Source organism: Drosophila busckii, chromosome 2R (assembly GCF_011750605.1).
Source record: "Drosophila busckii strain San Diego stock center, stock number 13000-0081.31 chromosome 2R, ASM1175060v1, whole genome shotgun sequence".
Classification (NCBI taxonomy): domain Eukaryota; kingdom Metazoa; phylum Arthropoda; class Insecta; order Diptera; family Drosophilidae; genus Drosophila; species Drosophila busckii.
This window is the reverse complement of record NC_046605.1, coordinates 19,524,879-19,550,930: the sequence shown is the minus strand read 5'-3', so window position 1 is coordinate 19,550,930 and position 26,052 is coordinate 19,524,879. Positions and strand designations below refer to the sequence as shown.

General features: G+C 37.2%; 2 protein-coding genes across 2 annotated transcripts in view; both read right to left on the bottom strand.

Moving 5' to 3' along the window:
* Positions 1–26,052, bottom strand: part of LOC108595769 (protein king tubby) — a 33,222-nt gene that overhangs the window by 4,418 nt on the left and 2,752 nt on the right. The window lies entirely within an intron of this gene.
* LOC108595064 (glycerophosphocholine phosphodiesterase GPCPD1) lies at positions 843–2,979 on the bottom strand. The gene has a single exon (XM_017980210.1). It carries the CDS (start codon positions 2,889–2,891, stop codon positions 861–863), a length of 2,031 nt encoding a protein of 676 aa, XP_017835699.1. The 5' UTR covers positions 2,892–2,979; the 3' UTR covers positions 843–860.

The following is a 26,052-nucleotide window of genomic DNA, read 5'->3' as shown; positions in this document are numbered from 1 at the left end:
CAATTGCATTTATTATTTTCATTGCTTTGCTTGTCAATTTATTATATAAAACTACTTTTCTATTTAAGGAGTATTTTCTAGTTACTGCGCTTGATTTTAATCTACTGAAATTAATTTAATTTGCATACTGCGCAAACAAATGCAAGTTGACACCTTTAACTGTCTGACGTATTCAAGATAAATTGCATTATGCAATTGGGAAAATTTCAAATGGCATTTGCCATATGCAACAACAAATTGAACGCTTTAAATGTAAATTATTTAATTATGTAATAAAAACAAAACAAGTGCAACAATATCTCAGATAGAACCATAGCTTAGTTATAGTATAAAGATTTTAAAGGCATAACTAACTATTTTGTTGTTGTTATAGTTTTATATAATATGCGTTGATTATTTCTAATAATTATAAATAGCATGTATTTAGATAATTTTTACTAACAGTATATGAATTTTGAAAATATAAAAATAATATATCATTTTTTTAATTATCAATTCTTTCATAGTAAGAAAAATAAATAAAACAGTTAAAGGTAATTATGTTTGTAAATTAAATTTAACAATTTTACTATATTATCAATTTTAAAGTAAATCCAGTATATATATTTTATATCTAATCTTTGGTTGTACAATATAAAACTTAAATAGTTTTTTGATATTCTAAAATTGTAGTTAAATGCTTTGTAATTAAAAGAGTTAATCAACAGAAATCTATATCTAATCCTTAGTTGAAAATAAAAAAAAAAACAAAATACTTAAGAGTTGAAACTTTTTAAGTTTAACATTATATATGATAACAAAACATTTATTTAGCTTGGCATAAATAACAAAACAGATACAGATAGAGATAAAGAAATATATTAGAGCAAATTGACATTGCTTAGAATGCTCTCAATGGTGGCATTGTGGGCACTCGACTTATCACTGGGAGCGCACTGGAGTTGGAAGAACTCGGGCAGGTCGTCGGCGGCGCCAAAGGCGTTGGTCTTGTTGGCGGGCAGCCAGAGATCCATGCGATCGTAGACGACGCCAGTGGGTCCCTGCTGGAGGAACCAGTCGATGGAGTCGCGATCCTTGAGATCGCCACCCCAGAGCAGCAGCAGCGGCACCACTGCCCTGGCACGCTGCACCAGCTCCGGGCGGGACTTGATGAAGACCGCATTGGGCGCAATGCCGCCCAGATCAAAGGCCTGGGCAAAGTTGATGCTCTGCTCGATGTTGTGGGTGCGCGGATCGGCAAAGGCGTTCTCCTTGCTGCTGGTCAGATGCAGCACGGGATACATGCTCTGCTTGAAGCGCAGCAGTGTGCACAGGTCCGCATCGAAGCTCTTGAGCAGATTGAGGCGACCACAGCCGAACTCCTGCACCACCTGCAGAATGCGATCGACGAATAGATTCTTATCGATGGTCTGCTCGCTCTCGTTGACGCCATTGGCGCGCAGCTGGGGCCACTTGATCTCAATGTCGAAGCCCACGCTGAGATTCACCTGCTGGAAGAAGTCCTGCAGCATGGGAAACAGACGCATCTCGGGCTGCTCCACATTGTTGTGCGCCGGATACTCGATGATCTTGTTGCCGACAATCTGATAGGTCTTCAGCTGCTTCAGCTGCTCGTAGGTGATGTCCTTGATGAGCACCTCGATCAGATCCATGCGGTTGGTGGGCGTCTTGGAATCGATGCAGACGCGTATGGCATAGTCGTGATGTATAATGGCCACCAGATCGCTGGTGAGCTGCACATCGAACTCGAGCAGATCTGCGCCCAGCTCCGCCGCTGCCAGCATGGAGCCCAAGGTGTTCTCTATGAGCGGCGCAGCGCTGGTGCCGCTCAAGCTCAAGCTCTTGCCCAGCCCGCGATGTCCAATCTCCAGCGCTGTCCAGTTGCTGCGCCAGTAGTGCACAAAGCTCGTGCGCAAATCGGCGCTGCTATTCACCATGGGTTGGATCACCAGATACTGCAGATGCAGTGCACCCACTACGCGCTGCCAAAGCGGCGATATAATCTGCAGGCTGAGATTACCCTCGCTGCCCGCTAGCGCCGACGGCTGCAGCTGCGCCGTGCCTAGCAGACGCACCTGATCCTGCTCCTCCGCATACAGCTGCAGTGCATAGGCCACCGCCGGCAGCTGCTCCACGCTGACATGAAACATTAGCAAGTCCTCGACTGGCGCGTAGGGCACGCCATACTCCGGCTGTGGACGCAGCTTGCTGTTGCCATAGACCATCTTGACATACTCCACATTGGCGGTCGCGGAGCTTAAAATGGGGGCCAGACTCAACGGATGCACTGGCTGCAGTCGCAGGCGCAGACTTGTGCCCGCCGGCATCTCCAGCTCCTGCAGCTGCAGTGCCTCGCGGAATACCTTCAGCTGCAGCAGGCTGGCCGAGCTGCTGCTTTGCAGCGAGCCGCGCGTCAATTGCTGCTGTCCCGCGATGTTGCCCAGCTCATCGCTGCGATTCCCCGCCAGCTTGCTCGTGTTGAAGCCGCGCGGCTGCACGTGCGACTCCCAGCGACGCACTTGGATGCCACCACCCACTTGTCGCGATGGTGCTGCTACAAAATAACGGTACTCGACGCTGCTATTCTGCGGCAGCGCCACAGTCGCCAGCCAAACATTGTGAGCGGCCGTGCGATTCAGCAGCACCGCCTGCTCGGCCCGCCACTGACCCAGCGCTGGCAGATTGCCCACCAGAGCGGGTCGCTCATGCGGCAGCAGCTCCTGCGCCGACGTCAACGTCAGCGTAAAGTTAAACGGCAGCAGCGCATTCCGCTTGAGCGGCACATAACGCCGAGCGGTGAAATATTTCTCATAGTACGAGTCCCGATCGCAATGCGTCGCCACTGGCAGCAGACAAAGCGCCAGCGCCGCCAGCACTTTGCACAAGGACATGAAGACCACGACTGCGACGAATCAGAGAGAGAGAGAGAGAAGAGATCTGCTCGCGTTGGCGTACGCGTTGCGACTGGCCCAAGCCACAGCGAGGTCAGCACTGAGCAAAGCTTGGGCCGCTCTTATCAGCTTATCAAACGGCGGGCGAACACCAAGCGGGAGCAATTGAATGAATGAATGAACTAGAGCTGGCAATGAAGTCGCCCATAGATACCAATAGAAGATGAATGCAAATAAAATAATCTACACAATATTTATGAATCAACTAAAAATACATTTTAACGCAGACCAATTAACAAACATTATAAATCGCCTTAAAATTGTGCTTAAGGTTTCGCTGGTCGTAATTATATATTAAATTATTTTAAGTACGAAGAATTGATCAAATCTATCTTAGCAACAATTATGGTGCTAATGAAGTTCAACAAGTTTTATACTCTGCCGAAAATAATTATCGTTTGGGCATGTTAGTCTTTTCTTTTACTTTAAATGCATACAAATGTCGCGCGCGTGACACGAATAGACACGAGCTCATCTCTAGGTCAAGCGAACGTGAACGCTTTTTGCGATAATGCTCAACAGCTCAAGCAATGTATTCGCACGTGTTACACACACACACGAGCGCGCACACACGAGTGCGCACACACGAGTGCGCACGAACTTAATACGAAGCAATTATTTAGTTAGCGCAGCACTCAATCAAAAGCTCGCTAAGCTGATCTGCTGCGCAAAAGCCAAACGTGTCGCTCACTCACCTACACACAGACACACACATACATGCACATACATTAAGTGTGTGTGTGTGTGCAGTTAGTTTATGCTGCTCTCAATTGCTTGGCCTCTGCTCACAGGCGGGGGTGCCAGCTAATCAGCGACGACGCTGTCATTTATCTATGCAATTGCAAATTTCGTAACCATTTGCGTTTCATTTCGTTCCGTTTCGTTTTGGTGTGTGAACTAAGCGAGAAAGAGATAGCTAAACTCAGCATAAGCTTTGCTTATCGCAAATTAAAAGTAAGCGTTGATAGCTCACGACTCTGTAAACTTGAGAGTTGCTTTAAGTGCCGTGCAGCCGACTGAACACAACTCTATAAAAAGAGCGAACAGTTAATTGAATTGTCGCTTATAAATAAAATCTGTTCTATAAATAAAACTGAAGCTGAGTATCTCCAGCTCTTCAACGTATAAATTTAAAGTCTTTAGGCTAGGCTAGGATTTCAATAATGCTAAACAATAAAGTAATAACAATATAATTGGATTTTTTTTCTTTAATTTGCAGTGCTAAGAAATTAGAAATATGTAATCCTACTACTAAATCATATATTCTTGGTATTAAAATTTCAATAAAAATTGCAATGCAATTCGGAACTCGCTCGATTTTAATTCAACTGATTGGATTTTTAGCAATCCTTGCAATCCTTTGCTTAAAACTTTAATCTTAACTGTTTGTATATTTTTTCAGCTTTTTTTTTTTTTAAAAACATTTTGTTTTAAATATTTAGCTTTACTTTTTTTTCTGAAATAATTTTCTTTCGCAGTCTTTATAAAATATATATAAAATAAATGTAGTAGGACTACTAAATTAAACAGTAGCTTTAACAAATTAAGCAATTTGTTATGCTGAGAATAAATAATTTCGCATAAATAATTGCATTTTAAATTAGAGCTAAATTCTTTAACTGAAATAAAATACATTTTACTGCAGTTGCTATAAATGTTTAAAAATAAAATGCCTATTATTTATTCGAATGCGTCTTTCATGTCAATTTTGTAATTTATTGCAAATATTTTGAATGAACTAATTGTGCCATTACATTTAAATTGAAAAATGTTTCAGCAGAATTTGAATTTTTGTGTGCAATTTGCAAGGCAAATTTAGAAATTTAATCAAAGCGCGCAAGCAAATTATTTTAATCCATCAGCAGCAGATGAACATTAAACAAAAGCGTGAATGTTGCTAATGTTGTTGCTGTTCTTGTTGTATATTTGATGTGGAGCTTATTAAACGGAAAGCGCAAAGTCAGCGGCGGCAACGCACATATCATAAAAAATAACGCCCATTAATGGGTTGTGGCAACTCTGGCAACTGCTGTGGCAACTGCAGCGGCGTCTTAACGCTTGACGCATTTGTTTTCATTTGGGCAGACAAATTTCCAGGCCAACAGTGCGTCATAAAAAGCAAACAACAGCAACAAGATTTCAATTTGAGAGCGCGCACTTAGAATCTTTAGCCCGAGGCAATAAAATGATTACGCATACGCCGTGTGTGGCGTGTGTGGGGTATACGAAAGCAAATTGAGAAAGTTGCAAACAAAGCAACAATAATCCCATGATGTGTGGCATGTGTGGCAAGACAGCAAAAAATACAGCAAGGACCTTTGCTCAAAGGATTATATGCGGTATACATATTAAGCTGGCTTAAGTGTGTGTCGCTTTATGCTCCGGCTACGACTTTCGACCATAAATTGTGTTGTAAACAAGCGAAATTTTAAATTGAATTCGACGAATGTGCGCACCTAATCAATTTTGCGTGTGTGTGTGTGTAAACTATTAAACAACATTAAGCACAGAACAACAAGCCAAACTTTAGCTGGCCAATGGCTTGGAAAAATGCTTATCGATTTGTTGGCTTCAACATAAAGCACTAAGCAATGAGTTAGCTGAGTGAAGGGGGCGGGGGCGTGGCACTTAATGCATGCAGCCGCCGCCAAACTATAACCAGCTTTAGGCGTCGCCTTTGCCCAAAGCGTGCGTGTCGTTTGTCCCTTTTGGTATACACTTTGAGATTTTTATCAAAAAATGGCAAAGTGTATGCTGAAGTTCAGCCAAAAGTATGTAACAGCAGGAAGTAGGCGTGGTAGAGAGCTTCAAGTGCATAATTTCTTGAGCAGCAAGACAAACTTAGTCGATATAGCCATGTCCATCTGTCCGTTCGTCTGTATGAGCACTGAAAACTCAGAGATTATAATAGCTAAAGCAACCAAATTTCTTATTTCCGTAGCAAATTTTTGAACAATTTTTTTTCTCGTCTTCCTACCCGTAAACCCAAAAAAAAAACCGATTTTTGCTCACAAAAATCTAAATAAAGCACACATAAGGCTTGTCATGTCCCTAGTCAAAGTGTATATTAAAGTTGGTTGTGCTCAACTTTAATGCGTCCACTTTTTTCTAACTCTTGTTGTTGTTGTTGCCCCGACTGTCCTTTTTTATGTTTTTCTGTTGCCTTTGGCATGTCGCACTCGCTTCATTAAGCCATAAAGCCAGATGTGTGTCTCTATCTATGTGTGCGTGTCTGTGTGTGTGTGTATGTGAGAGTGTGTGGCATGTCAACAGTTCAGCTCGCAGTGTCAGCGGCATGCGGATGTAACTATGTGGGCTTGGACTAGAGTTCAAGCCAAAATGTGTTTACAATCGAAGCAAAAGGGTATCAAATTTTGAAGCTGGATTTATCCATGGATTGAGCCAGGATTTGTAGCTGCCTTCTCTTGTTATTTGTTGCCAATAGCGACATTGAGTAAAGGATTTGACTAACTCTTGTGTATTGCAAATTGGAAATATGTTACAAAAAGTTTCTTTGATTTATTTAATAGCTTGCATGTCTATATTAGTATGAATAATTTAAAAAATCATTTACTTTAATATTGAATAATTTAAAGTAATCCTAATCAATGCTAGTTATTCATTAGTAATTAACAATACCAACTAAATATATTGTTTTAATGCATTTAATGCATATTTATACTTTGCCTTTAATATTTTCATATTTTAGTTTAGCATATGAAATATTAAACACCATTTCGCTTTGTTATAAGCCAAAAGAGCTATGTACATATTTAAACAAGCTCCAAAGGCAAACAAGCACATTTAAGTCGAGCAACAAGCTAAGAAAATTTAATTTCAAAGAGTTTAATAAAATAACACGCGGCAGTGCGTGGGAATTTTAACAGCAACGGCAACAGCAGCAGCAGCTAAAATGCTGAAATTAAATAACGAACCTTAACTGCCAGTGAAAGTTTAAGACAAAATGTTAAAGCTGTCATCAGCACAATTACAAGCAAAGTTGTGTTTCCTTTCGCTAAGTGAAACATTAATCAAAGTGAACAAAAGCGAATCATTGGTGAACTAATTGCTGTTCGCCCATGAACTATTTCTTTTTTAATTAATCGCACCTCATTAACTAAATGCTAGTTTATGCGCGGTGTCATGTAGATGATTAAATTATTGAATGATTATATTACTTTGTACCTTTCTGCTTGAATTATTAACTATCTATAGCTTTTTATAAACTTTAATGTTTGTTCAATGCAGAGACATAAGCTTAGCTAATTAAAAACTTTACATTATTTTATTTAACTACCATCACATTAGGACCAATTGAATTTAATTTTTTGTTGTTAGATTTAATTTAATTTGTATTTAGCATGTTTTTTAACACAAGTGTTCTATTTGTATTTTAGCATATGCCCGAAATACATTTTTTAATATTAAATAAATAGCCAAATGTTTATTAGTTGATTAGTCAACCATACATATGTCTTATTAGTTCAACTTTAAATAAAAGTTGCCAATTATTTATTTTTTTCATTCAGACATTTCTTACATAAATGTTAGTTTAAAGTTAACTATAAAACAAGTGGGTTAAAGTTGGGCGCCACCAACATTTAAATACACTTTGACTATGTATCGCAGCAAACACACGCATGCATGCACAAAACACATTACAACACCGAAGCAAGCGTCAACAGCTCGTTTTACGCTTTGTAGCGTCAGCACGACTCCGCCGCTGCCGGTCGGCAGCGACGTTGTATGGCGCGTCAGCACGTGCACCCCGCTGTGCTATATTGAAAATTGAAATGTGAATAATTCCTATTAGTTATTTTATCCGATTGTTTTGAAATTTTCACAATCGAAACATGACGAGGCAATTTTGTAATTTTTTTCAGATTTTAAAAGATTTTTTATGGCCTTATAATACTTTGTTTTTTCAATATTTTTTGTAACCATGTAACCATAAAAGAAAAATAAAATTAATACGGAGTGTCCTGGATATAGGAGCATCTCAACATACCAAATTTGGTTGCTTAGCTCTTATATTTGCTGAGAAACACGCACTCATACAGACGGACACACGGACATGGCTATATCGACTAAGCTCGTCGAGCTGATCAAAATATATGGGGGTCTTTATGGGGTCGGCCACGCCTCCTTCTCCCTGTTAAACATTTGAGAACTTCATAATACCCTTTTTCCATTTTTTACAAAAATGTCAAAGTGTATAAAAAGTATCTGAGAGAAACCAATTGAATTTCATTGCTCTGTGGCGTGAAGAAGAACTGAATGAAGGAAGTAAGCAATTAAATCAAATGACCGGTAAGCTATGAACTATAAAATGGCCGACAAACTACTAAATGGAGAGAAAGGCTTAGTTTATGAACTAATGCATAAACTTTTTTATATGTGAGCAAAGTATGCTGCAGCAAAACTAGAGAAAGAGCTGAGCTCAGGCTAAATGGTATAGCTAACAATTAAAAAGAATTATATCTATATACCTATATATATCTATCGAGCTAGCCAGAGTGAACTGGAAATGTTGAAAACTTTGGCTAGCATGTTATGAATTATATAGCTAACAATAAATAACATTTATTGCTCATGCTACAAATATTTTGCAACATTTATAGACATTTATTTAAATGTTTTTATTTGTGCATGTAAATTTTTATTATTAGCCACACTTTGTTGCCAAAACGAGAAGAGCACGTGTGTGCTTAATTTCCGGCTTAACACTTAAGGCCAAAATGCCAACAGCTGCTTAAGCGCATAAGCGGCATGTAATGAAGTGGCACACACACAGACACAGACAGACACGTATTTGTGGAGACTTTGATGAGGCAGCTTTTGGTCGTCGCAGCATCGCATAAAAGCAAAGTTTTGACAAAGTGACTTTGAGTTGAGGCTCAGGCTCAGCTCGCCCTCGTCTTTAGAGCCCTTGTCAAGCGCCTGGATTTGTTAGCGCCACTTGTAGGGCGCTCTGCATTGTTGTTCTTCTTCTTGTTGTTGTTGTTGTAATAATATTTGTGCGAGGCGTGAGCGGCTTGAGGCTCAAAATTAGCCACGTTTTGTATGCACACACACACACACACAGAGACAAAGTTCGAGAATAAGTAAAAGCGTCGAGCGTGTGGCGCTCAGGTGTGCGCCTGGAAGTATGCAGCAAAATGTGACAAGTGGCAGTGGCATGTGAGAAATAAATGCGACACAAAAGCAACAGCGAACGCCCCAAAGGCAACGCCTTTGTTACACACACACCCACACACACACACACAGATTGTTTGTACGTCTGTCTGTGTGTGTGTGTGGCAAGCAAAGAGTCTATGAATTTTACTCGTTAGCAGTCAACAAGCTGCTCATGTATACGTATGTGTTTGTGTGTGTGTGTGTGTGTTGCCAAAGGTCAGTTGGCGTGTTAACTGCAATACTCTTTGCTCTCTCTCTCTCTCTCTCTCTGTCTCTGGGCTTTAGTTAGGCCGAAGTCAAAGGCAGCAACATTAACCTGGCGCCTGCTGCTGCTTGTGGCCAATTTTGTTTTCGTGTCTGTGTGTTGCTTGCAACAATATTTGTGGCAGTGGCCAAGTCGATTGCTATGTAAAGTGCGCAGCTAAAGTTCAAAGCAAGCTAAATAAATATTAAACATTGTAGACTAAAGTAAATGAAGGCGAGTCTAGGCATTAACATAGTAAGTTTTTAATAAAGGGCGGGTAGCTTATTAATTGATATAAATAATATTTTTTTCTTTTTTAATCCAATTCTTTTGGTTTTTAATGAATTCAAACAAGCTTGCTGTTGCAGCTGAGGCAACTTAATTTAGTTATATATAAGTAAAATAATAACAAGAGGACCACATGGGTCATACATATACTTACTAGACAATGTCACACTATTTAATATTATTTGTTTGGAGTAAAGTGTGCTGCGACCTAAAAGGTCTGTTGTGCCTCCCACTTATAGACGAGTTAAAGCTCCCTATCCAGCCCTATTTTGTGCAGAAATGCCAAAATTTGTCCTGGTTTCAAGTTCCTCATCTGCCTTGTATCTAGGGTAAGAATCCCCAACTGATTATATCTAACTCTGCAGAGCGCAGGACATTTCTCCAGTAGGTGCTCTGGTGTTTCGTTATGCTCTAGACAGAGTCTGCAACAAGCATCGTCCACAATTTTTAGCTTGTGTAGGTGCTTGCGCAGTCTGCAATGTCCCGTTAGGAAGCCTGTAACTATCCTAAGTGAGTTTTTGCTAAGATTTAGACAATCGACGGTACGTTTCGGGTCATAGCCGCCCAACAGTCTTTTGCTGTCATATCATACGTTTTACTCCAATATACTATATACATATACAATTATTTACATTTAAGTGATGACCCTTTTATGGAGGTCAACTGGATGGCATCTTTTTAACCGTCTTCTCATTACTTGCGCTGTTAGTTGCCTGGCCAATGCATTTATGTGGTCTCCGAGGTGTTCCACATATCTAGTTGCCAAGTTTTGCAGTAAGTTTCCAAATCATCGGAACTTTAAAATTTTTTTCAATGTCCCTGTTGCGGACATACCACGAAACGCCGGAAATGTTTCTCAGGATTTGTGCTTGGGCTACTCTTATCTTGTTCAGGTTAGACTTAGCGGCTGTGTCATATATTTTTGAAGAGCGTATCTCCATATGGGGGTAGATGGTTACTTTGTTGTGTGGGGTCAGATTATTCTGTGGCGAGAGCAGCCACTGCATTTTCTTAGCCTTCTGCAGAACTGAGTGCTTAATCATAGTTGTGTGGTCTTTAAAATTTAACAGCCTGCCTAGTATGACAGCTGAGTATTTATGCGATCCCTTGTGCACAAGTGTGGAGCCTGACATAGTGATACATGCTTATTAATTGCTAATTAATATAAATTGTATTTTTTTTATTAATAAATTAGCAAGCTAAATAAATATTAGGCATTGACTAAAGTAAAGAGCGCAAATCGACGTAGTCAGCATTTAATTAAGCGGGCATATATAACTATTAATATATTGCTTAATATGTATTAATATAAATAATTATTTATATTTTTTGTTTTATTATAAACATTTTCTACTACGCCCATGGTACCAGCTAATATATGATTATTAATATAAATTATTATTTATAATTGTTTTTGTTATTAACAAATTATCAACCTAAATGATACTCATAGACTAAAGTAAGAAGTCTACAATTTCAGCATTTAATTAATTTATATTAATATAAATAATTTTTTTTTTTTTTTTATTATAAACCTTTTTTACTACGCCCATGCCTTGCAGCACATAGACAAGCATAAACTTGTTTAATAAATATTGTTAGCTATAGCTTACGCTTTTTCTTAGAACTTTTGCCTTGCCCAAAGTTTTTATTTAAAGCGCAAACTTTTGTAATAAATGGAAAAAAACTTATTGTTTTAAGCAGTACCGTTATTTGGCTTAAACACAATAATTTTCATTTTTAGCCAAACTTTCTGCGGGCTGCATAAGCATTTCCGATAGTTTTAGCAGTTGTAGGTGAGCGGGAAATAAAAAATTTTTTTGGCAACTTTTAGTTGCATCCAAAGTTTTTTAATTAATGGGGCTGAGACATTGCAACTGCAACAGTTTTTTGAGTGCATTGCCACAAGCGTCTTTGTTATAGCCAGGCCAATAGCTTAGCGGCAAGTGCGCTTTAAAAGCTTAAAAGAAAGAACGAGCGAAATGAAAGTGCGAAATTCGAAGCGCGCAATAAAAGAAAAGCGCACGCACACACACATACAAATAAATTGTTGCACATACACACACACGCATCTTTGGCTTTTTATACTCTACGCTTGCCATTGACAGTTATTTATTTTGTTTGCTTTTTTTGGTTGCCTGCATATCTCTGTCTTTCTTTTTATTTCACATTTATTTGCTACTTAGCAGATATTACATTTCATTTTCTCTGCTATTTATTGCTAACCCAGCCAACCCCTCCCTCACCCACCCACACACACACACACACACACATCTCACAAATATTTGCGCTGCATACCAAATTTTTATGCAACACACACACAGAGCAAAGTTTTTATTTGCATATGTGTGTGTGTGTTTGCTCTTCTAGCCATTTCTGAAGTGCTGCTAACACTAGATAAATACGCAAAAAATAAAAAAATAAAAAAAACAGCTACGCATAAAGTGTGGTTTAGTTTTTGTAGCAAGCACGAGACTTTTTGCTGCTGCTGCGGCTGCTGTCAAGGCTTTAAGCCTTAAGTAAGCCTTTGAGCCACAGTGCTTAAGTAATTAAGCTGGAATTTAGCAAGAGCTTTCAAAACTGATTAGTACATTTTGTAGCCAAAGGGTGAGCTCTATATAGTAAACAAGTCATCCAAGTGTTAGCTCTTTCGAAATTTTCAAAGTTTAAAGTTTAAAATGTTAAAAAAATACTTATTTTTCTATATTATAAAGCTTGGGAATTGGATGTGTAATATATGTGGATTTAAGAAATGTATACTAAATTTTTATTAGGATCGAAAGACGCTTATTTAAGTCTCGCCAGTGTTTGTCTAGAATTTCTAATTCAATGCTCAAGCTAACTTATTTTTCAAATTTTGGCATTTGTCTAAATAATCAAAAAATTAAAGCAACTTACATTTTGTATTTATTTATTTTTAAAGTCAATGCTAAGAAAATTGTGCACAACATGAGCATCGAATATTGTTTTATTTATTTATCTATTTTATTTATTCAACAGTTGAGTTGTTTATTCGACGCTCGTTTTATATTCGTGCTTTTGTCAAATGTCCACAGATTTGTTTGGCACTTTTATTGTTGCCGCTGTTAAGCTTAAAAGCATTTAAAAACATTTAATGCCGAGCTTAAACAATTAAGCGAATATAAGCTTTAAGTCTAAATGCTGCCTTGGCGTCTATGTATTTAATTAAAATGCTTGAATTTAATGAATATTTGTACTCTGGCTTTTGTTGAAACCCAACAGCAGTTGCCAATTGTTGAGCAGCTCTTAGCTTAAGCGTTGCGCTCTCTTAGGCCCAAATAGCAACGAGGCAAAGTGTGTGCTTGCTTAATTGCCTTTGTGTGTGTGCCAAATGTAAAGCTTTGATCACCGAGTCGTATACGTAATGCAAAGAGTTGCGCTATGCGTCGCTGTCTTGCGTAGTCAGCATGTCATTTGAAGGGGCTCGCAGTTTATAAATATATATTGATAAATCTAGCATATATTGATAAACTGATAGCTATGTTTATTGCTTTATGTAAGCATTGAAGCAAATACTTGTAGATGGAAATAGAAATGTTTTGTTATTACATCCTGAACAGCATATGCGTTTCTTTTGCCGTCAGTCCCATTTTTATGTGAGCCATGAGCAAAGGATGTACAGGATGTACTTATAAGAAGAAAAGCGACAGTAGTTCATAAATACTTCGTAACATGTATACACGTTCATAAATTGATTTGTTATAAAGTACAGTAAATATTCTATAAAAGCAACGTATGCATAAACAACTTATTTTAGTTTATTTATATCTTATTCAATTCTAATAATAATATGTAAATATTATAAAAAGTGCAGAGTATCAAATTTATTCAAAATGAACATTAATGAATATTAAACTTACAAATAATGCGGCGAATCATTCAGTGTTGCCAGTATTTTCTGAGCTACAATAGCTAAACACGAATATTAAAAATTATTTTAAAATAGCTAAAATTCTTTAACATGTTAAATTATCAATATATGTAATACTCAAACTGAGAATACTTTTTTTTTAAATTATTATTGTGCTTATTTTATTGAACTTAAAATAAATGCTATCGGTAAGAAAGCTACAAAACAAAATCAAATAGTCTGATTTCTAGCTAATAGCATTCCATAAAATGTAAGTTTTTTTTTTAAGCTATTATCTAGCAATAAAATAGCTAACATGGAAACATAATTGAATCATTAATACAATATTAATAAGACTTGAAAAAAATGAAACAGTGTTTTTATACAAAAATAACCATAGCAGATTTATCTATGGACTTCTTTTTGTAAATAAGCTAAACTTTTTTCATGTTGAGATTGACTGTTTGACTGTTTGCTGTATACTATACATCAGCTCTATTGTGAATAGATTTATGTCAATTTATTGACACATCTCACAATCAGTAGCTATTGCTACATTTGACATTTGGCAGCAGCTCTCGCTAATTAATATTCATTAAAATAACTGCCAACTGACATTGAAATGTGTGTAAGGCGCTTGAAATTGTCGGTGAAACTTAAAACGCAAAAATTGCAAACAATAAATTGACAGCAATTTCCCTGAAAAACTTTTGTCAATGATGATGATGATGATGCTATTTAATTTCCTGTCACATGCCCAACTGCAATAAATATCTATTGAAGGCAGTAGTAACTTTTTTCTTTCTCATCGTACAAACTGCTTTTGGGGCAGCAGCAAAAGCTTTTAAGCCAGCTCCGCTAGCTGTTTCTTTTAGAGAGTGCAATGTATGAGATATTTCCGTAGATGCTGCACACACGTGTGTGTGTGTGTGTGGGTAAGAAATACAATACGAGGACTCGGCTCGAGGACACACGCAGGCAATTGTGCAACTTTAATACGTATATGACGTACAGTATGTAACGTTTGTATGCGTATACGTTAAATACCGGAACGTATGGATGAATTGGGCATAAGGGAATTGACAAGTTTGCCTCATGGCGCTGGCGCTGGGCTCAATGCAGAATAAATGACTGGGGCTGGGACTGGGTCTGGGGCATTCCATTCCGTTTCGGGTTGGCCCCAAATCCTTCGAGAGCAGCGAGACGTTATAATACAATTGCCAACAGCTTGTCAATCCCTTCGGCTGCGCATGTGGATTTAATTTGATTTGTCAAATTATCATTTAACAGCAGGCAGGGCCTTCACTAGTTTCAGTTTTAGTTGCACAAACTTTTGACGCTCATGTCCTTGTCATTGAGTTAGTTGAACACTTGGGCCCACCTATCTGCCCAACCAGTGACAACTTGTCAATGTCTTTTGCTTTTTTTTTTTAGCTACGCTCAGCAATTGGCACGATTTGCAGCCATAAAAATGTTGCGAGCCACTTTAATTACACGCAGTGCTCAGGGACTGCAACTGCGGGTAAATCAACTTCCTAATTAGCTCGTTGAGTTGACTTTGGGCTAACGTACGCTAGATTGAGTGCTTTTTAAGGATCAAACAAATATATAGTAGAGGCAAAAGCGTGAGTAACTTAAGCTTAGTATCAAAGTTTATAGAGCAATACTTATATTCATTTTATAATCTATGCGTGACTAAAATCAAGCAACATTTATTGATCGAAACCCCTTTCTACAAAATTGATAAAAACACAGGGTCTCTTGTCTTTAGCTACTTTTTAGATATGAATCTTCTAAGCCTTGGAATAGGAATTTTTGTTTTTTTTATTAAATGAAGAACCAGTACATCAAAAGCGTACTATAGCATCACAATTATATAATGAATTTTAGCCTAACAGCATAGGGATGCCCTATGCGGAATTGAACCTAGTAGGATGTCCTCATCGACGTTTAATTGTTTTAGCAAACCCTTGCCGACGTAGTCGTCTTAAGGGTCTAGCGGGTAATAGCCCTCTTGCGAGCAAGCTGGAGTGTCTCACCAGTTTGTCCGCGTATCGGCTTTGTGTGGCGTCCGATTTGTTCCTCCACTGTGTGCAGGTTGAGATCTCTGTGGAGTGCAGAGCCGCGCACATGCCATGGACAGTCAGTGATTTGTCGTAGAACACGGTTCTGCAACACCTGGATGCGTTTATAGTTTGATTTTGCTGCGATCACCCAGATCTGCACTCCATAAAATTAGAATATAGGAGTGCTAACATTTTGAATGCAACTTTCTTTTGATATTTTTTTTTTAAATTAAGTCAATAAGTTTTGGTGTTGCGCCAATTTGCATTTAAATTCTTATTATAATATGAATTGGATTCTAATTAAAAATAATTAAACATGGTTTGTCTTCAATTTAAAAGTATAAAAACTAATGCAGCAACTGTTAAATAAATATAGTTATTGACAATTTTATTGGCTAAGAAAAATGATTTATCGTTTTATAAAAGGTAATACTCGAAGCAAGCTAATTTTAAACAAAATCCATGGCTGCATTAAATCGTTTTAATTTTTTTTTGTGCCCCGAATATTAAAAAGGATTTTTTACTTGTTGATTAGTGTAATTAAATGATTGTTTTAGTAAATACTCACAAATGTAAAGTTAAATATTTGATTGAAACAAACAATTTCATAGATTTTAAAAATATTTGTGTAACTTAAACCAAAATATTTTATGCAAGCAGCAAAACTGTTTAGTATTTGTTTCGATTCCAAGAACGCAGCGCCATATTTTGCATAATTTGTGTGGTTTGGAATGTTTTCTAGGAAAAGCAAAGCAAGCGCTGGGGTCTATATCAATTACTAATACAAGTATTAATTACAATATTCATTTAAATTTATATATATTGCTGAACGTCTTACTTTTAAATTCAGCTATAAATTAAAGTAATCTGTAGTAATTATATATTTGATATATATAGATACGGTTTTGCTATTAAATAAAGCTATCAACTTTAATATTGATTTAAGAGTCGCCGCGGCGACAAGCAAATTGCATTGCATACTTCAAGGCGCGCGGATCTAGTTGAAAGCTAAAAGCTGCGCATACAATTTGCAAGTTTTAATCAAATTGCAGTATTTACATTGCACACACAGACACGCACACACACACATACATATGCATAGCAGCGTGCTTTGAGCATAGCTTAAATGAAACTGAAAAAAAGTAGCAATAGCTTTTGCTTTACCTGAACATTCGCTCAAGGGCACAAACTGTCGATTGGAAACAATTTGAAATGTTTTACCTCACGCACATGACGATTGTTGGACCCCCCCCCCCCACTCCCCCTCTTCGCCACTGCATTTTTATTTGTTTCCATTTCATTCGCGTTAACTTGTTACCTTGGCTGCAAATGAATATTGCGCATTGAATGCAATTTAAATGCTGCTTAGCCTCACAACTAGCGACTGCCATGACAACCAACAAGTTTCCTTTTCGCTGTTGACTTTGTTGTTGTTTGTGTAAGGACACTTTGGCAGCTTTGGCAGCGAGCCGCTGGCATAAATGGGCGTGTTGCAACGTCAAAAGCAGCAACAACAACAACAACAATAACAACAACAACAAACAGTTTCCCTTTAGAACTGCAACCTTTTTTTATTGATAAAACTTATTTCTTGTTGTTGTTGTTGTTGCTGCTGTGTTTGGGGCCAAGGCGACGTTGTTGACAGCCCCGTTGTAAGCATATTTATTTGCATAGCACCTCCTTCTATGTATGTGTGTGTGTGTGCAGCTCGCGGCAGCAGCGATAAGCGCCTCATACATAGCCTAGAGCACATCAATCAAATCTCTTCGCAGATTCTTTATGCTCCTCGTCTTGTTTATTTAACTACGATTTATTTGAATAACTCTGGCATCATAACCAAAAGCTGTAAATGTCCGTTGCTACTTTCGCTGTTGACAGAGATTTGTTGGTCACTGTTGAGTCTGAATTATGCTTGAGCATTGCATATAAAAGATAAAGCATATCAAATTGCAGTCGTCAAAAAGTTGAAATGCCAACTTTGAAATTACTTTTTGAAGCTGCAACAGCAGCAGCTGCAACATTTTTTAGATCTCTGCTACCAAATAAGCTCAAAATTATGCATAAAAGTGTTGCAAAGATCTTTAAAAACGCGCAAAATAATTTGGGAACCAAGTAAATATTTTCAATCTGCGAATTTTTATATTAGAAATTTGTTTTATATGAACAAAGATTTTAGAGCAATGTTTTTTAATGAAGTTGTCTTTGGTATAAAGAGAAAAGAAGGAAGCGCAACGGCTATAACTTGAATAAATACAATTTATATTTTTTAAAATTATTTTTTTATGATGAAATCATGACAAGGCCGATCCATTCATGAAGTTATATATTTTGATCAGTGAAGAAAAGTTTGAAACTTTTAATATGCTATAGCCACATTTATAAAATAAGAAATATAAATTATTTGACACAACTGAGATGTTTAACACTTGGAATGCGTTCCTAGAAGTTCTTGAAAAATTACACGCAATGAATACAAAGAAGGCTCGAAATTTTAACTGATTCACTGATCTCTAATTCCTTTAATCAAATTAATATTTTTGATATTTTTGTGTTTATCGATCTTTCTTTATTTCATTTATAAATATCACATCGACTGAAATTGATTGACATGAAAAGTGAATAAGTAAACCCAATGGCACTATTAATTCGTTCTGAGCAACTAATGAGCTCCGATTTATCGCAAAGTCATTAAACAAAAACTGACAAGTTCATACGAATGTCACTTTGCTTTTGTGTGACCCACAGACAGCAGAAGAGTAGCCATTGCTAGAAATGTTGTAATTAATGTCTGCTGCATGGGTCAAGTGTCAAATGCAGAATGCAAAAGTATTATTAATTACACTGCTGGATGCAAATGTTTTATCTTTAAGTTCAGCGCATGTGGCAAACAGATTCGATGGGAGCTTGATTTATGGCATATTGCGCATACGCAATGTAAGCCAATAAAACAACACATTTTTTAATAAATAAATTTGTTTTATGAGAATGCGCAATTTATTTGCTTATCAATTTACAATGTTATCAATTTAAAAAAATAATTGTTTTTTACAACAAACCGTAATCAAGCATACGCCATGTGGACTGCCCTAAATTAATGCTTTGTTTGCAGCAAAACAAAACAGAGCCACGCATAATCAATAATACTAACTAACTAAAAAAAGAAAGGTAGAGAGACAATGGCCCGCCCGCCTGGCTATGCAGGTGCAAGGACATCAACAATGCTAAGCCAAGGACCAAGCGCTTGTCGCTCCTGTGGGTCAGCTCAGCAGTTCGCTCGTGTTTGCTTTATAGACACACCTGCCTAAGCTAACAAATGAATGAGAGCTGCCCCAGACCGACCTTTGGCTCATTATTTGTAAGGATAGTTGTGATTGCTGGCCCCAGCCCCCTACTATTCGATCATGGTTTCGGTTTTAATGGACAGCGTACAGTGTGTGCGTGTCATATTTGATGAGAAGAGCGAGAGCGAGAGAGAGAGAGAGCAGCAGCAAGTGCTGTTACTATTTCTAGGAATTGCTCGTTACGCGACGCTAACAATTTGAGGCTTTGGGCTTGCTTTCATCACTCATACGCAACGTGCAACTACAAGCCGTCAGCTCGCTTAGCTCGAGCCTTTGCTCACTTCACTTTGCTTTATTACGAAATCACTTTACATGCCACGTGCTGTCGGCGCCTGCAACATTTTGCAATCTCTTTGGGCTCTCGCACTTATTAAATGTCGCAGCGCACACTGAAAATGAAACTGAATATTATTAAATGTTAGTAGTTGCTTAAGGCGTGTGACAGCCTCGGCAAACACTTGTCATCATCAATCATAATCGTACTTCTCGCTCTTGGGCAGCACAACATAAATTATGTTGATTACAGATTCAGAGCTGGCGAATTCTTTGCTTTGCTTATTCGATTTGCATAGCAAATAAAGCAACAGCTTGCCTTAACATTAATATATATTATTGCCTGAGTGTGTTGTCGTAAGCAAATAAATGTTTAGTGTCGACTCCGAGTGTTTAGCGCTTGCTAATTAAACGTTCATCATACGCCTCGTTGGCTGCGCCGCCAACTGCGCTAATTGCAAAACGCATTTAAAAAAGCATTGCGCACACAATTTTAAAGTCAGCTCAGCTCGACACTTTGCACATCGTGCTGTGCCTTTTATTTATGTAGTTTTTCCGCTTTTCCAGGCAAGCGACAACGCTAAAATCAAAATCATAACAATAAAACTTTTATTGCCAGCGACTATTTGGCGCTGCTGGCCAGACAAATTCAAATAAAAGCGCACAAAGTGTGCAAGAGAGAGAAAGAGAGTGAAAAGAGTAACAGTTTGCTCGACTTTAGTATACGCTTTGATAATAAAAATTCAAAGCTGGCAGAGCAAACAAATTTATATATTTTCAATTGGTTGCTTAAAACGAATTAAAGCTTGTTGGAGCTAAAATTGAAACGCAGCCAAGCGTAATAAACTTTCATAAGCAAACACAAGCAAATAGAGCGATTCACTAGCATATGGATTGAATGGCTTGAAAGGTTCAAAGTTTGTTGTGATGTGGGCCTAACTATTTACGCCTGAGGGTAGGCAATAAGAAATTTCAAAACAAACTCGCTTTGCTTTAGCTAAATATTAATTATTTTTTTATTTTTTTTTTTTTTTTAAGGAAATTATATCAAGGATATGTGCACTGTTACCTGATTGGGCAACTTAAACAAATCAGAATAATAATAATAATAACAAAGGAATAATTATGAACAAACATAATAGATATAAACTAAATATAGATATAAACTAGGATATAAGCGGAATTTTTTTTTATGGTTCTACTGAAGATCATCAGGTCAAGACCCGAGCCAGCAGGTCTTGAGGGTGGTGTAAATATTAATTATTACTCTTCATACTTGATTCAAGGCTGCTATTAATTTAAGTCTGTTTCTGCATTAAAATGAATTTCTAAATATAGCTCTTTCATTTAATAAGCCTGAAAATCTTTGGTTCGGTAATAAATAAGTTTAAGAAATTTCTTCTATCAATTTCTAGTTTTTTTTATTTTCTATCCACGTTCTGAAATCTAAAAGTATATATATATATCCTTACTGGCATATAATATTCCATTTATATCAAAGCTATTATATATAAGCAAAATATGTATGCAAAATTTGTTTAGCTGCACTTTGGGATTAAATTCAAGAATATTCGTGATTGAAAAAGGCAAGTATTTCATTTAGGTTAAGAAACTCGAGGCTTAATCATATTCTGACATCATTTAAGATCGATTTCGGGCTAATGATTACCCTAATCAACTTGCTGTAAGTTTTTTTCTCTTTGTTGCAAACTCTTGCTCAATCCAAAACTTGCCTTTTTTACTTAAAGCTATCAAAGTGTATGCAAGCATATCAAATTGTATGTTCAACCCACTTGCTGCAGCGTTTATTGCAACTCAGCGTGTCCACTTGGCAACGTTTTTTGCAGCTTAATTAAACAGCATGAATTGCTTTGCAGACTTGAAAGAAAATACATAAATAACTGTAACTTGTAGCAGTGAAAACATTTTCAGTTTTTAGTTTTTGCTGATTGCCAACTCCAATTAATTCGCGCTTAAGTTTGCCCAACACTCAGCTCAGGGCACGCCCCCTCCCCACCGAGCCAGCCCCACTGAGCTGGTTGTATTTCTAATTTGTGGCCTGGCACTGATTGTTGAGCTAATTGCGGCTAACCCTAACCTCTGAACAAGGCGCGCGCGTCTGAGCACAACAAAAACCAAACAAAGCAGCTCAAAGGGTATTTAGGCTTTCTCTCTCTCTCCTCTCTCTCTCTCTCTCTCTCCTCTCTCTCTCTCTCTCTCTCTCTGTGAGCCACAGCTGTGAGTTTAATTTGAACGCATTCTGTGCTTAATGCTTGACCCAATTTGGCTCCTGCCACAAGTGCCTGCGTGTAAGCCAAGGCTCTGCCGCGCTTTTCAGCTCTCACTACATTGTAATGCCTTTCATCAGGCTAATGGCTTTGCATTTGGCCAGCAATCAGTTTTTTGTCTGGCTAAGAGAGAGGCGCCAGTTTATGCTTACGCTTTTTTTATGAATAGCTCAAGCAACTGACTGCAGCACTCATAAGTGAAAAACAATTGCAAGTGTTGTCCATAGCAGGCAGCTTATGTACGCATGCAGCTAAATGAAAGAAACTTTAAATTCCATGCAACAAAGCAATTAAATCGTTGCTTAAATTCAGTTTATGAGTTTGGCAGACATTTTAAAGATTTACAGTTATTAACAGATGCTGCCTGACGCGAAATAAAGGAAACTCTGTAATTTCCTTTTTAAGAGAATTTACGAAGCTAATTGCTACAATTTTAGATATAGCTTTATTATAATTTCTAACCTTTATAAAAAATCTAAAATGTTGGCATAAATTCTAATTTGAAAGCTAGAGAGCTAAAACTTAATACCGATTTCAGATATTCTGAACCGTTTAACACTCCCAATCTATAAGCTTATCAATTTTAAAGAAATACAAAAACATAATTTATAAATAATTTTAAATTTTAAATATATTTTGTAATCATTTTCTTTTACCGTCGACTGTTCATTGTTGACATTAAATAAATTAAATAAGTGAATTACATGCATGCCAAAATATTCGAATTTATTATATTATTTTCGTTATTAAAGCTTCTGCTTAAAAACACTTTTAGCTAAAGCATTTTTATTTCAATTTAAATTGTAAGCAGTTTGGTTTGCTAATTTAAATTGTTTTTAATGTGGCATGTTAGGTTAAGTTGGCATAGCCAAAGGCAGTTTGGGCCCATTTTGTTGCCTGTTTTTGCTTTTGGCATAAATGGAGTTGGGTAAGCTCGAAATACTTTATTTGAAAAAAAGCACTTTAAAGTGTCATAATGTTTATCCCTATTCAAAAACAATTGAGCGAGAATAATTTAAGCTGAGTCCATAAGCAAGACAATTGAAATTTTGTTCTGTTTGCTTTCTATAGCAGCGAGCAATTGAAAGAATAGCATAGCAGTCAGCTTATGTCTTATGTATGTAATGCTATAAAAAATGCTAATTAGCAGCTTTTAAATGCTCTTTGATTCGTTTGCGCTTTACAATTTCTTTTGGGTTTTGCCAGCAAATAATTAATGCCAATTCATTGGCGTTTAGGGCTGGCTGCAACGCTAATTAGACTTGCAACAGCTTTAAAGAGAGAGAGAGAGAGAGAGTTAATTCATTCATAATTAATGAGCAATGAACGCAATTGAAAATTTTCAATTTGCATTTAAGCAATAAATAATCGTTGCTTGCAACTAATTAGTTTATAATCTGCATGAAATTGTTATGCAACAACAATGTTGCGATGTTAATATGTAATCAATGGAAATAATTTAAATGGCAAGCGCGTAATTTATGCACTGACAGCTGTTGCGCATTAATTTAGCAAAATAATAACAATTGCAATTGTTGACCAAAGCGCTTACTGTGCCTCATTTGGTTGCAAGCTCACACACACACAGGAACGCACGAGCGTATGACATTTGTCATTTCGTGTGTGTGTGTGTGTGTGTGTGTGTGGCAAGTGCAGCAAACCACTTAATCAGTGCAAACTGACAGAGAGCGACAGTTGCACTTGCCACAGCTGCCACAGCTAATGCAACTCAGCCAAGGGCTTGGCCTGCAGTCTATAAAATAATGAGCCCAGCTCTCAATTTCAAAACTTAGAGATTCGTTTCAGTTGCAAAATAATTAATTGGCATGCATATATGCAAAAGTTCGTTTTCACTAAAAATTGCAACTTTTCAACGCCAGCATAAAATTTAATCTTGTTCGGGTGGCGCTGGGGATTTTCTCACTTGCAAATTGAAATTAAGCCAGCACCCACACTCTGCCTCACAGAGTTGCCACCAACTGTGCGGACAACTGTGCTGGGCTGTGTGGCATAAATTGCAAATTGCCACAAAAGTCGCCGCAATGCGAATGTTCTCTTCGTTTCTCTGTCTTCCCTTTTGGGTTCGGGTTCGGTTCTCTCTCTATTATGTTTATTATGCCGCTTATTCCGATTTTACGTGTTGTCAGCTGCAAGGCTTTTGTATATCTTCATGCCACAAAAAAAAAAAGAAAGAAAGCTGTGCAAAAACTTGAGTTTGGCGACTCAACAGTTTGGACAACAGTCCCAACCAGCCAAGTTAAGTAAGCTACAACTTTAAATGCGATTGTTCGTTGCCTTTGCTTTTTGTTTTTTTTTTTATTTCCTTTTTTTAGTCTTAACAAGCTTGCGGCATGTGTGAGCCGCTTAGCCATAAACTAACCAAAAGCTGATTATCTTTTATTCAAAGCGGCAGCTTCGCTCTATGCAAATGCATCAATTTGCTCTCAGCAAGAGTTGATAAGTTATTTATATAAAGTTAAAGTTAGCAAACGAAGCTTTTCAATTGATAATACTTTGACTAACGCAGTGTCTAGGTCTAATATTATATTAATCAGGGACCGTCATTAATGATTATTTTATTTTTTTTTTTAATTAGAAAATCACGTACTTATAGTGGACACCAAATATTTTATTTTTCAACAATCTCTGCATTTCCGGCGTAACTTTTATATTTCCAATTTTTAAGATATTCTTCAAAGGTAATTATTATTTTTGAGTAATTGCGTAAAGTTTAGACCTTATTTTTGATCAACAAAAAAAAACATTAAAACTAATGATTTTTATATTTCTCGTTCAAAATAAAACTCAACAGTAATTTACAGTTTCTGTGTTAATTTTTCCCCTATATTATTACTTATCCTTATAAGAGAACTACAAAGCTATTCTTCAGTACTAATTTGTTTAGCTCATTTTTACATTTCTAAATTATTTAATTCTTATGTATTGGGAAATTGGAAAATATTCATTACCGTGTAATTTTTATAATATAACTAATAATGATTACGATTCCTAATATATATGATTTGCATATAACTCATCAAAAATATTTTTAAAATTGTAGCTATTTTTAAAAAATTTGTTTTATTATTTAGAAATATTTAAAAAGTATTTTTATACACTTTGACATTTTTGTAAAAAATGGGAAAAAGGGTATTATGAAGTTGCTCAATGTATGTAACAGGGAGAAGGAGGCGTGGCAGACCATAAGTCTATATATTCTTGATCAGCTCGACGAGCTGAGTCGATATAGCCATGTCCGTCTGTCCGTCCGCCCGTCCGTCCGTCTGTCCGTCTGTATGAGTGCGTGTTCCTCAGCAACTATAAGAGCTAGAGCAACCAAATTTGGTATGTAGGTGCTTATATCCAGGACACTACGCTTTTATTTTTTTTTTTTATTTCCTCCCCCCTCCCCCGCAAATCGAAAAAAACGATTAAAATCTGAAATAAATCACCAAATTGCCTAGCCATGTTTTCGACCGATTGTGCAAGTTTCAGAACGATCGGATAAATAGCTTAGGAATTATTTACATATTTGCAATTTTCAATATAGACAGCGGGGTGCACGTGCTGACGCGCCATACAAACGTCGTGCCGACGCAGCGGCGGCGTCGCTGCTGACGCTACAGCGAAAACGAGCTGAGACGCGTTAGCTGTTTTGTGTGTATGTGTTTGTGAGTGCATGCGTGTGTTTGTTGCGATACCCTAGTCAAAGTGTATTTAAATGTTGGTGGCGCCCAACTTTAACCTGTCCACTTGTTCTTTTTTGTTTTTTGTATATAGCTTATAGTAAATGCTACTTTAGTCATTCTTATATTTCAAGCTAGTTATTATCAACTTGCTTAAGTTAGTTTAGCAACAGAATAATACTAATACTAATATTTGCTAAGTGAAGAGCATCTATAAAATGTTCAGCATTTTGCAATATTTATTTCAAATCCCATTGCTCATTCTATATTCAACGCATTCTCATGTGTGCACCTTTTATCGATTGATTTTTGAAAGGCCTTTTAAATTGTTTAATAACATTTGTTTGATGTGGTTTGCAAGCCAAAAGACCGCAACACCTAAATTTTGTGCATTTCTGTGTGTTTTTGCCACGTCTATTGGAATTTACTGAAAATCGATCAGCACGCAGGCATTAATCTGAAGTTAGTTAAGTCTATTAATAATGCAGCTGCTGCCGCTGCACGTGTCGAATATTCCCAAAACTGTTCTGTTACCAATTAGCAAGAAATACAGTACGCAAGCTTGAGAGGTTGCCACAAGGCGCAAATTGCTTGTTGCAGCCAAAACTTGCAGAACGTTGCACTTGTTGTCATTGCGGCAATTAGGCAGCAAAGAGAGAGAGAGAGAGAGAGCAGCGCAGACATAGCAAATGGGCGAACTATTTGTGCAACATTTGGTGGCAGATTTGTGGCTTTTAGTTTAAGTAAAATTTATTTGAAATTTCTTTACTTATAGCAATAACATTCTAGACTTTATTAGCACTTGCTTTTTATTTTGCTTAAGCACACGAGTTGCTAATAAATGTGTTTAGGCCCGCCATAGGTCAA

Bases quoted from the DNA above. Each gene is read 5' to 3' on its own strand.
- LOC108595064 (XM_017980210.1), bottom strand. From the start codon at position 2,891: ATGTCCTTGTGCAAAGTGCTGGCGGCGCTGGCGCTTTGTCTGCTGCCA.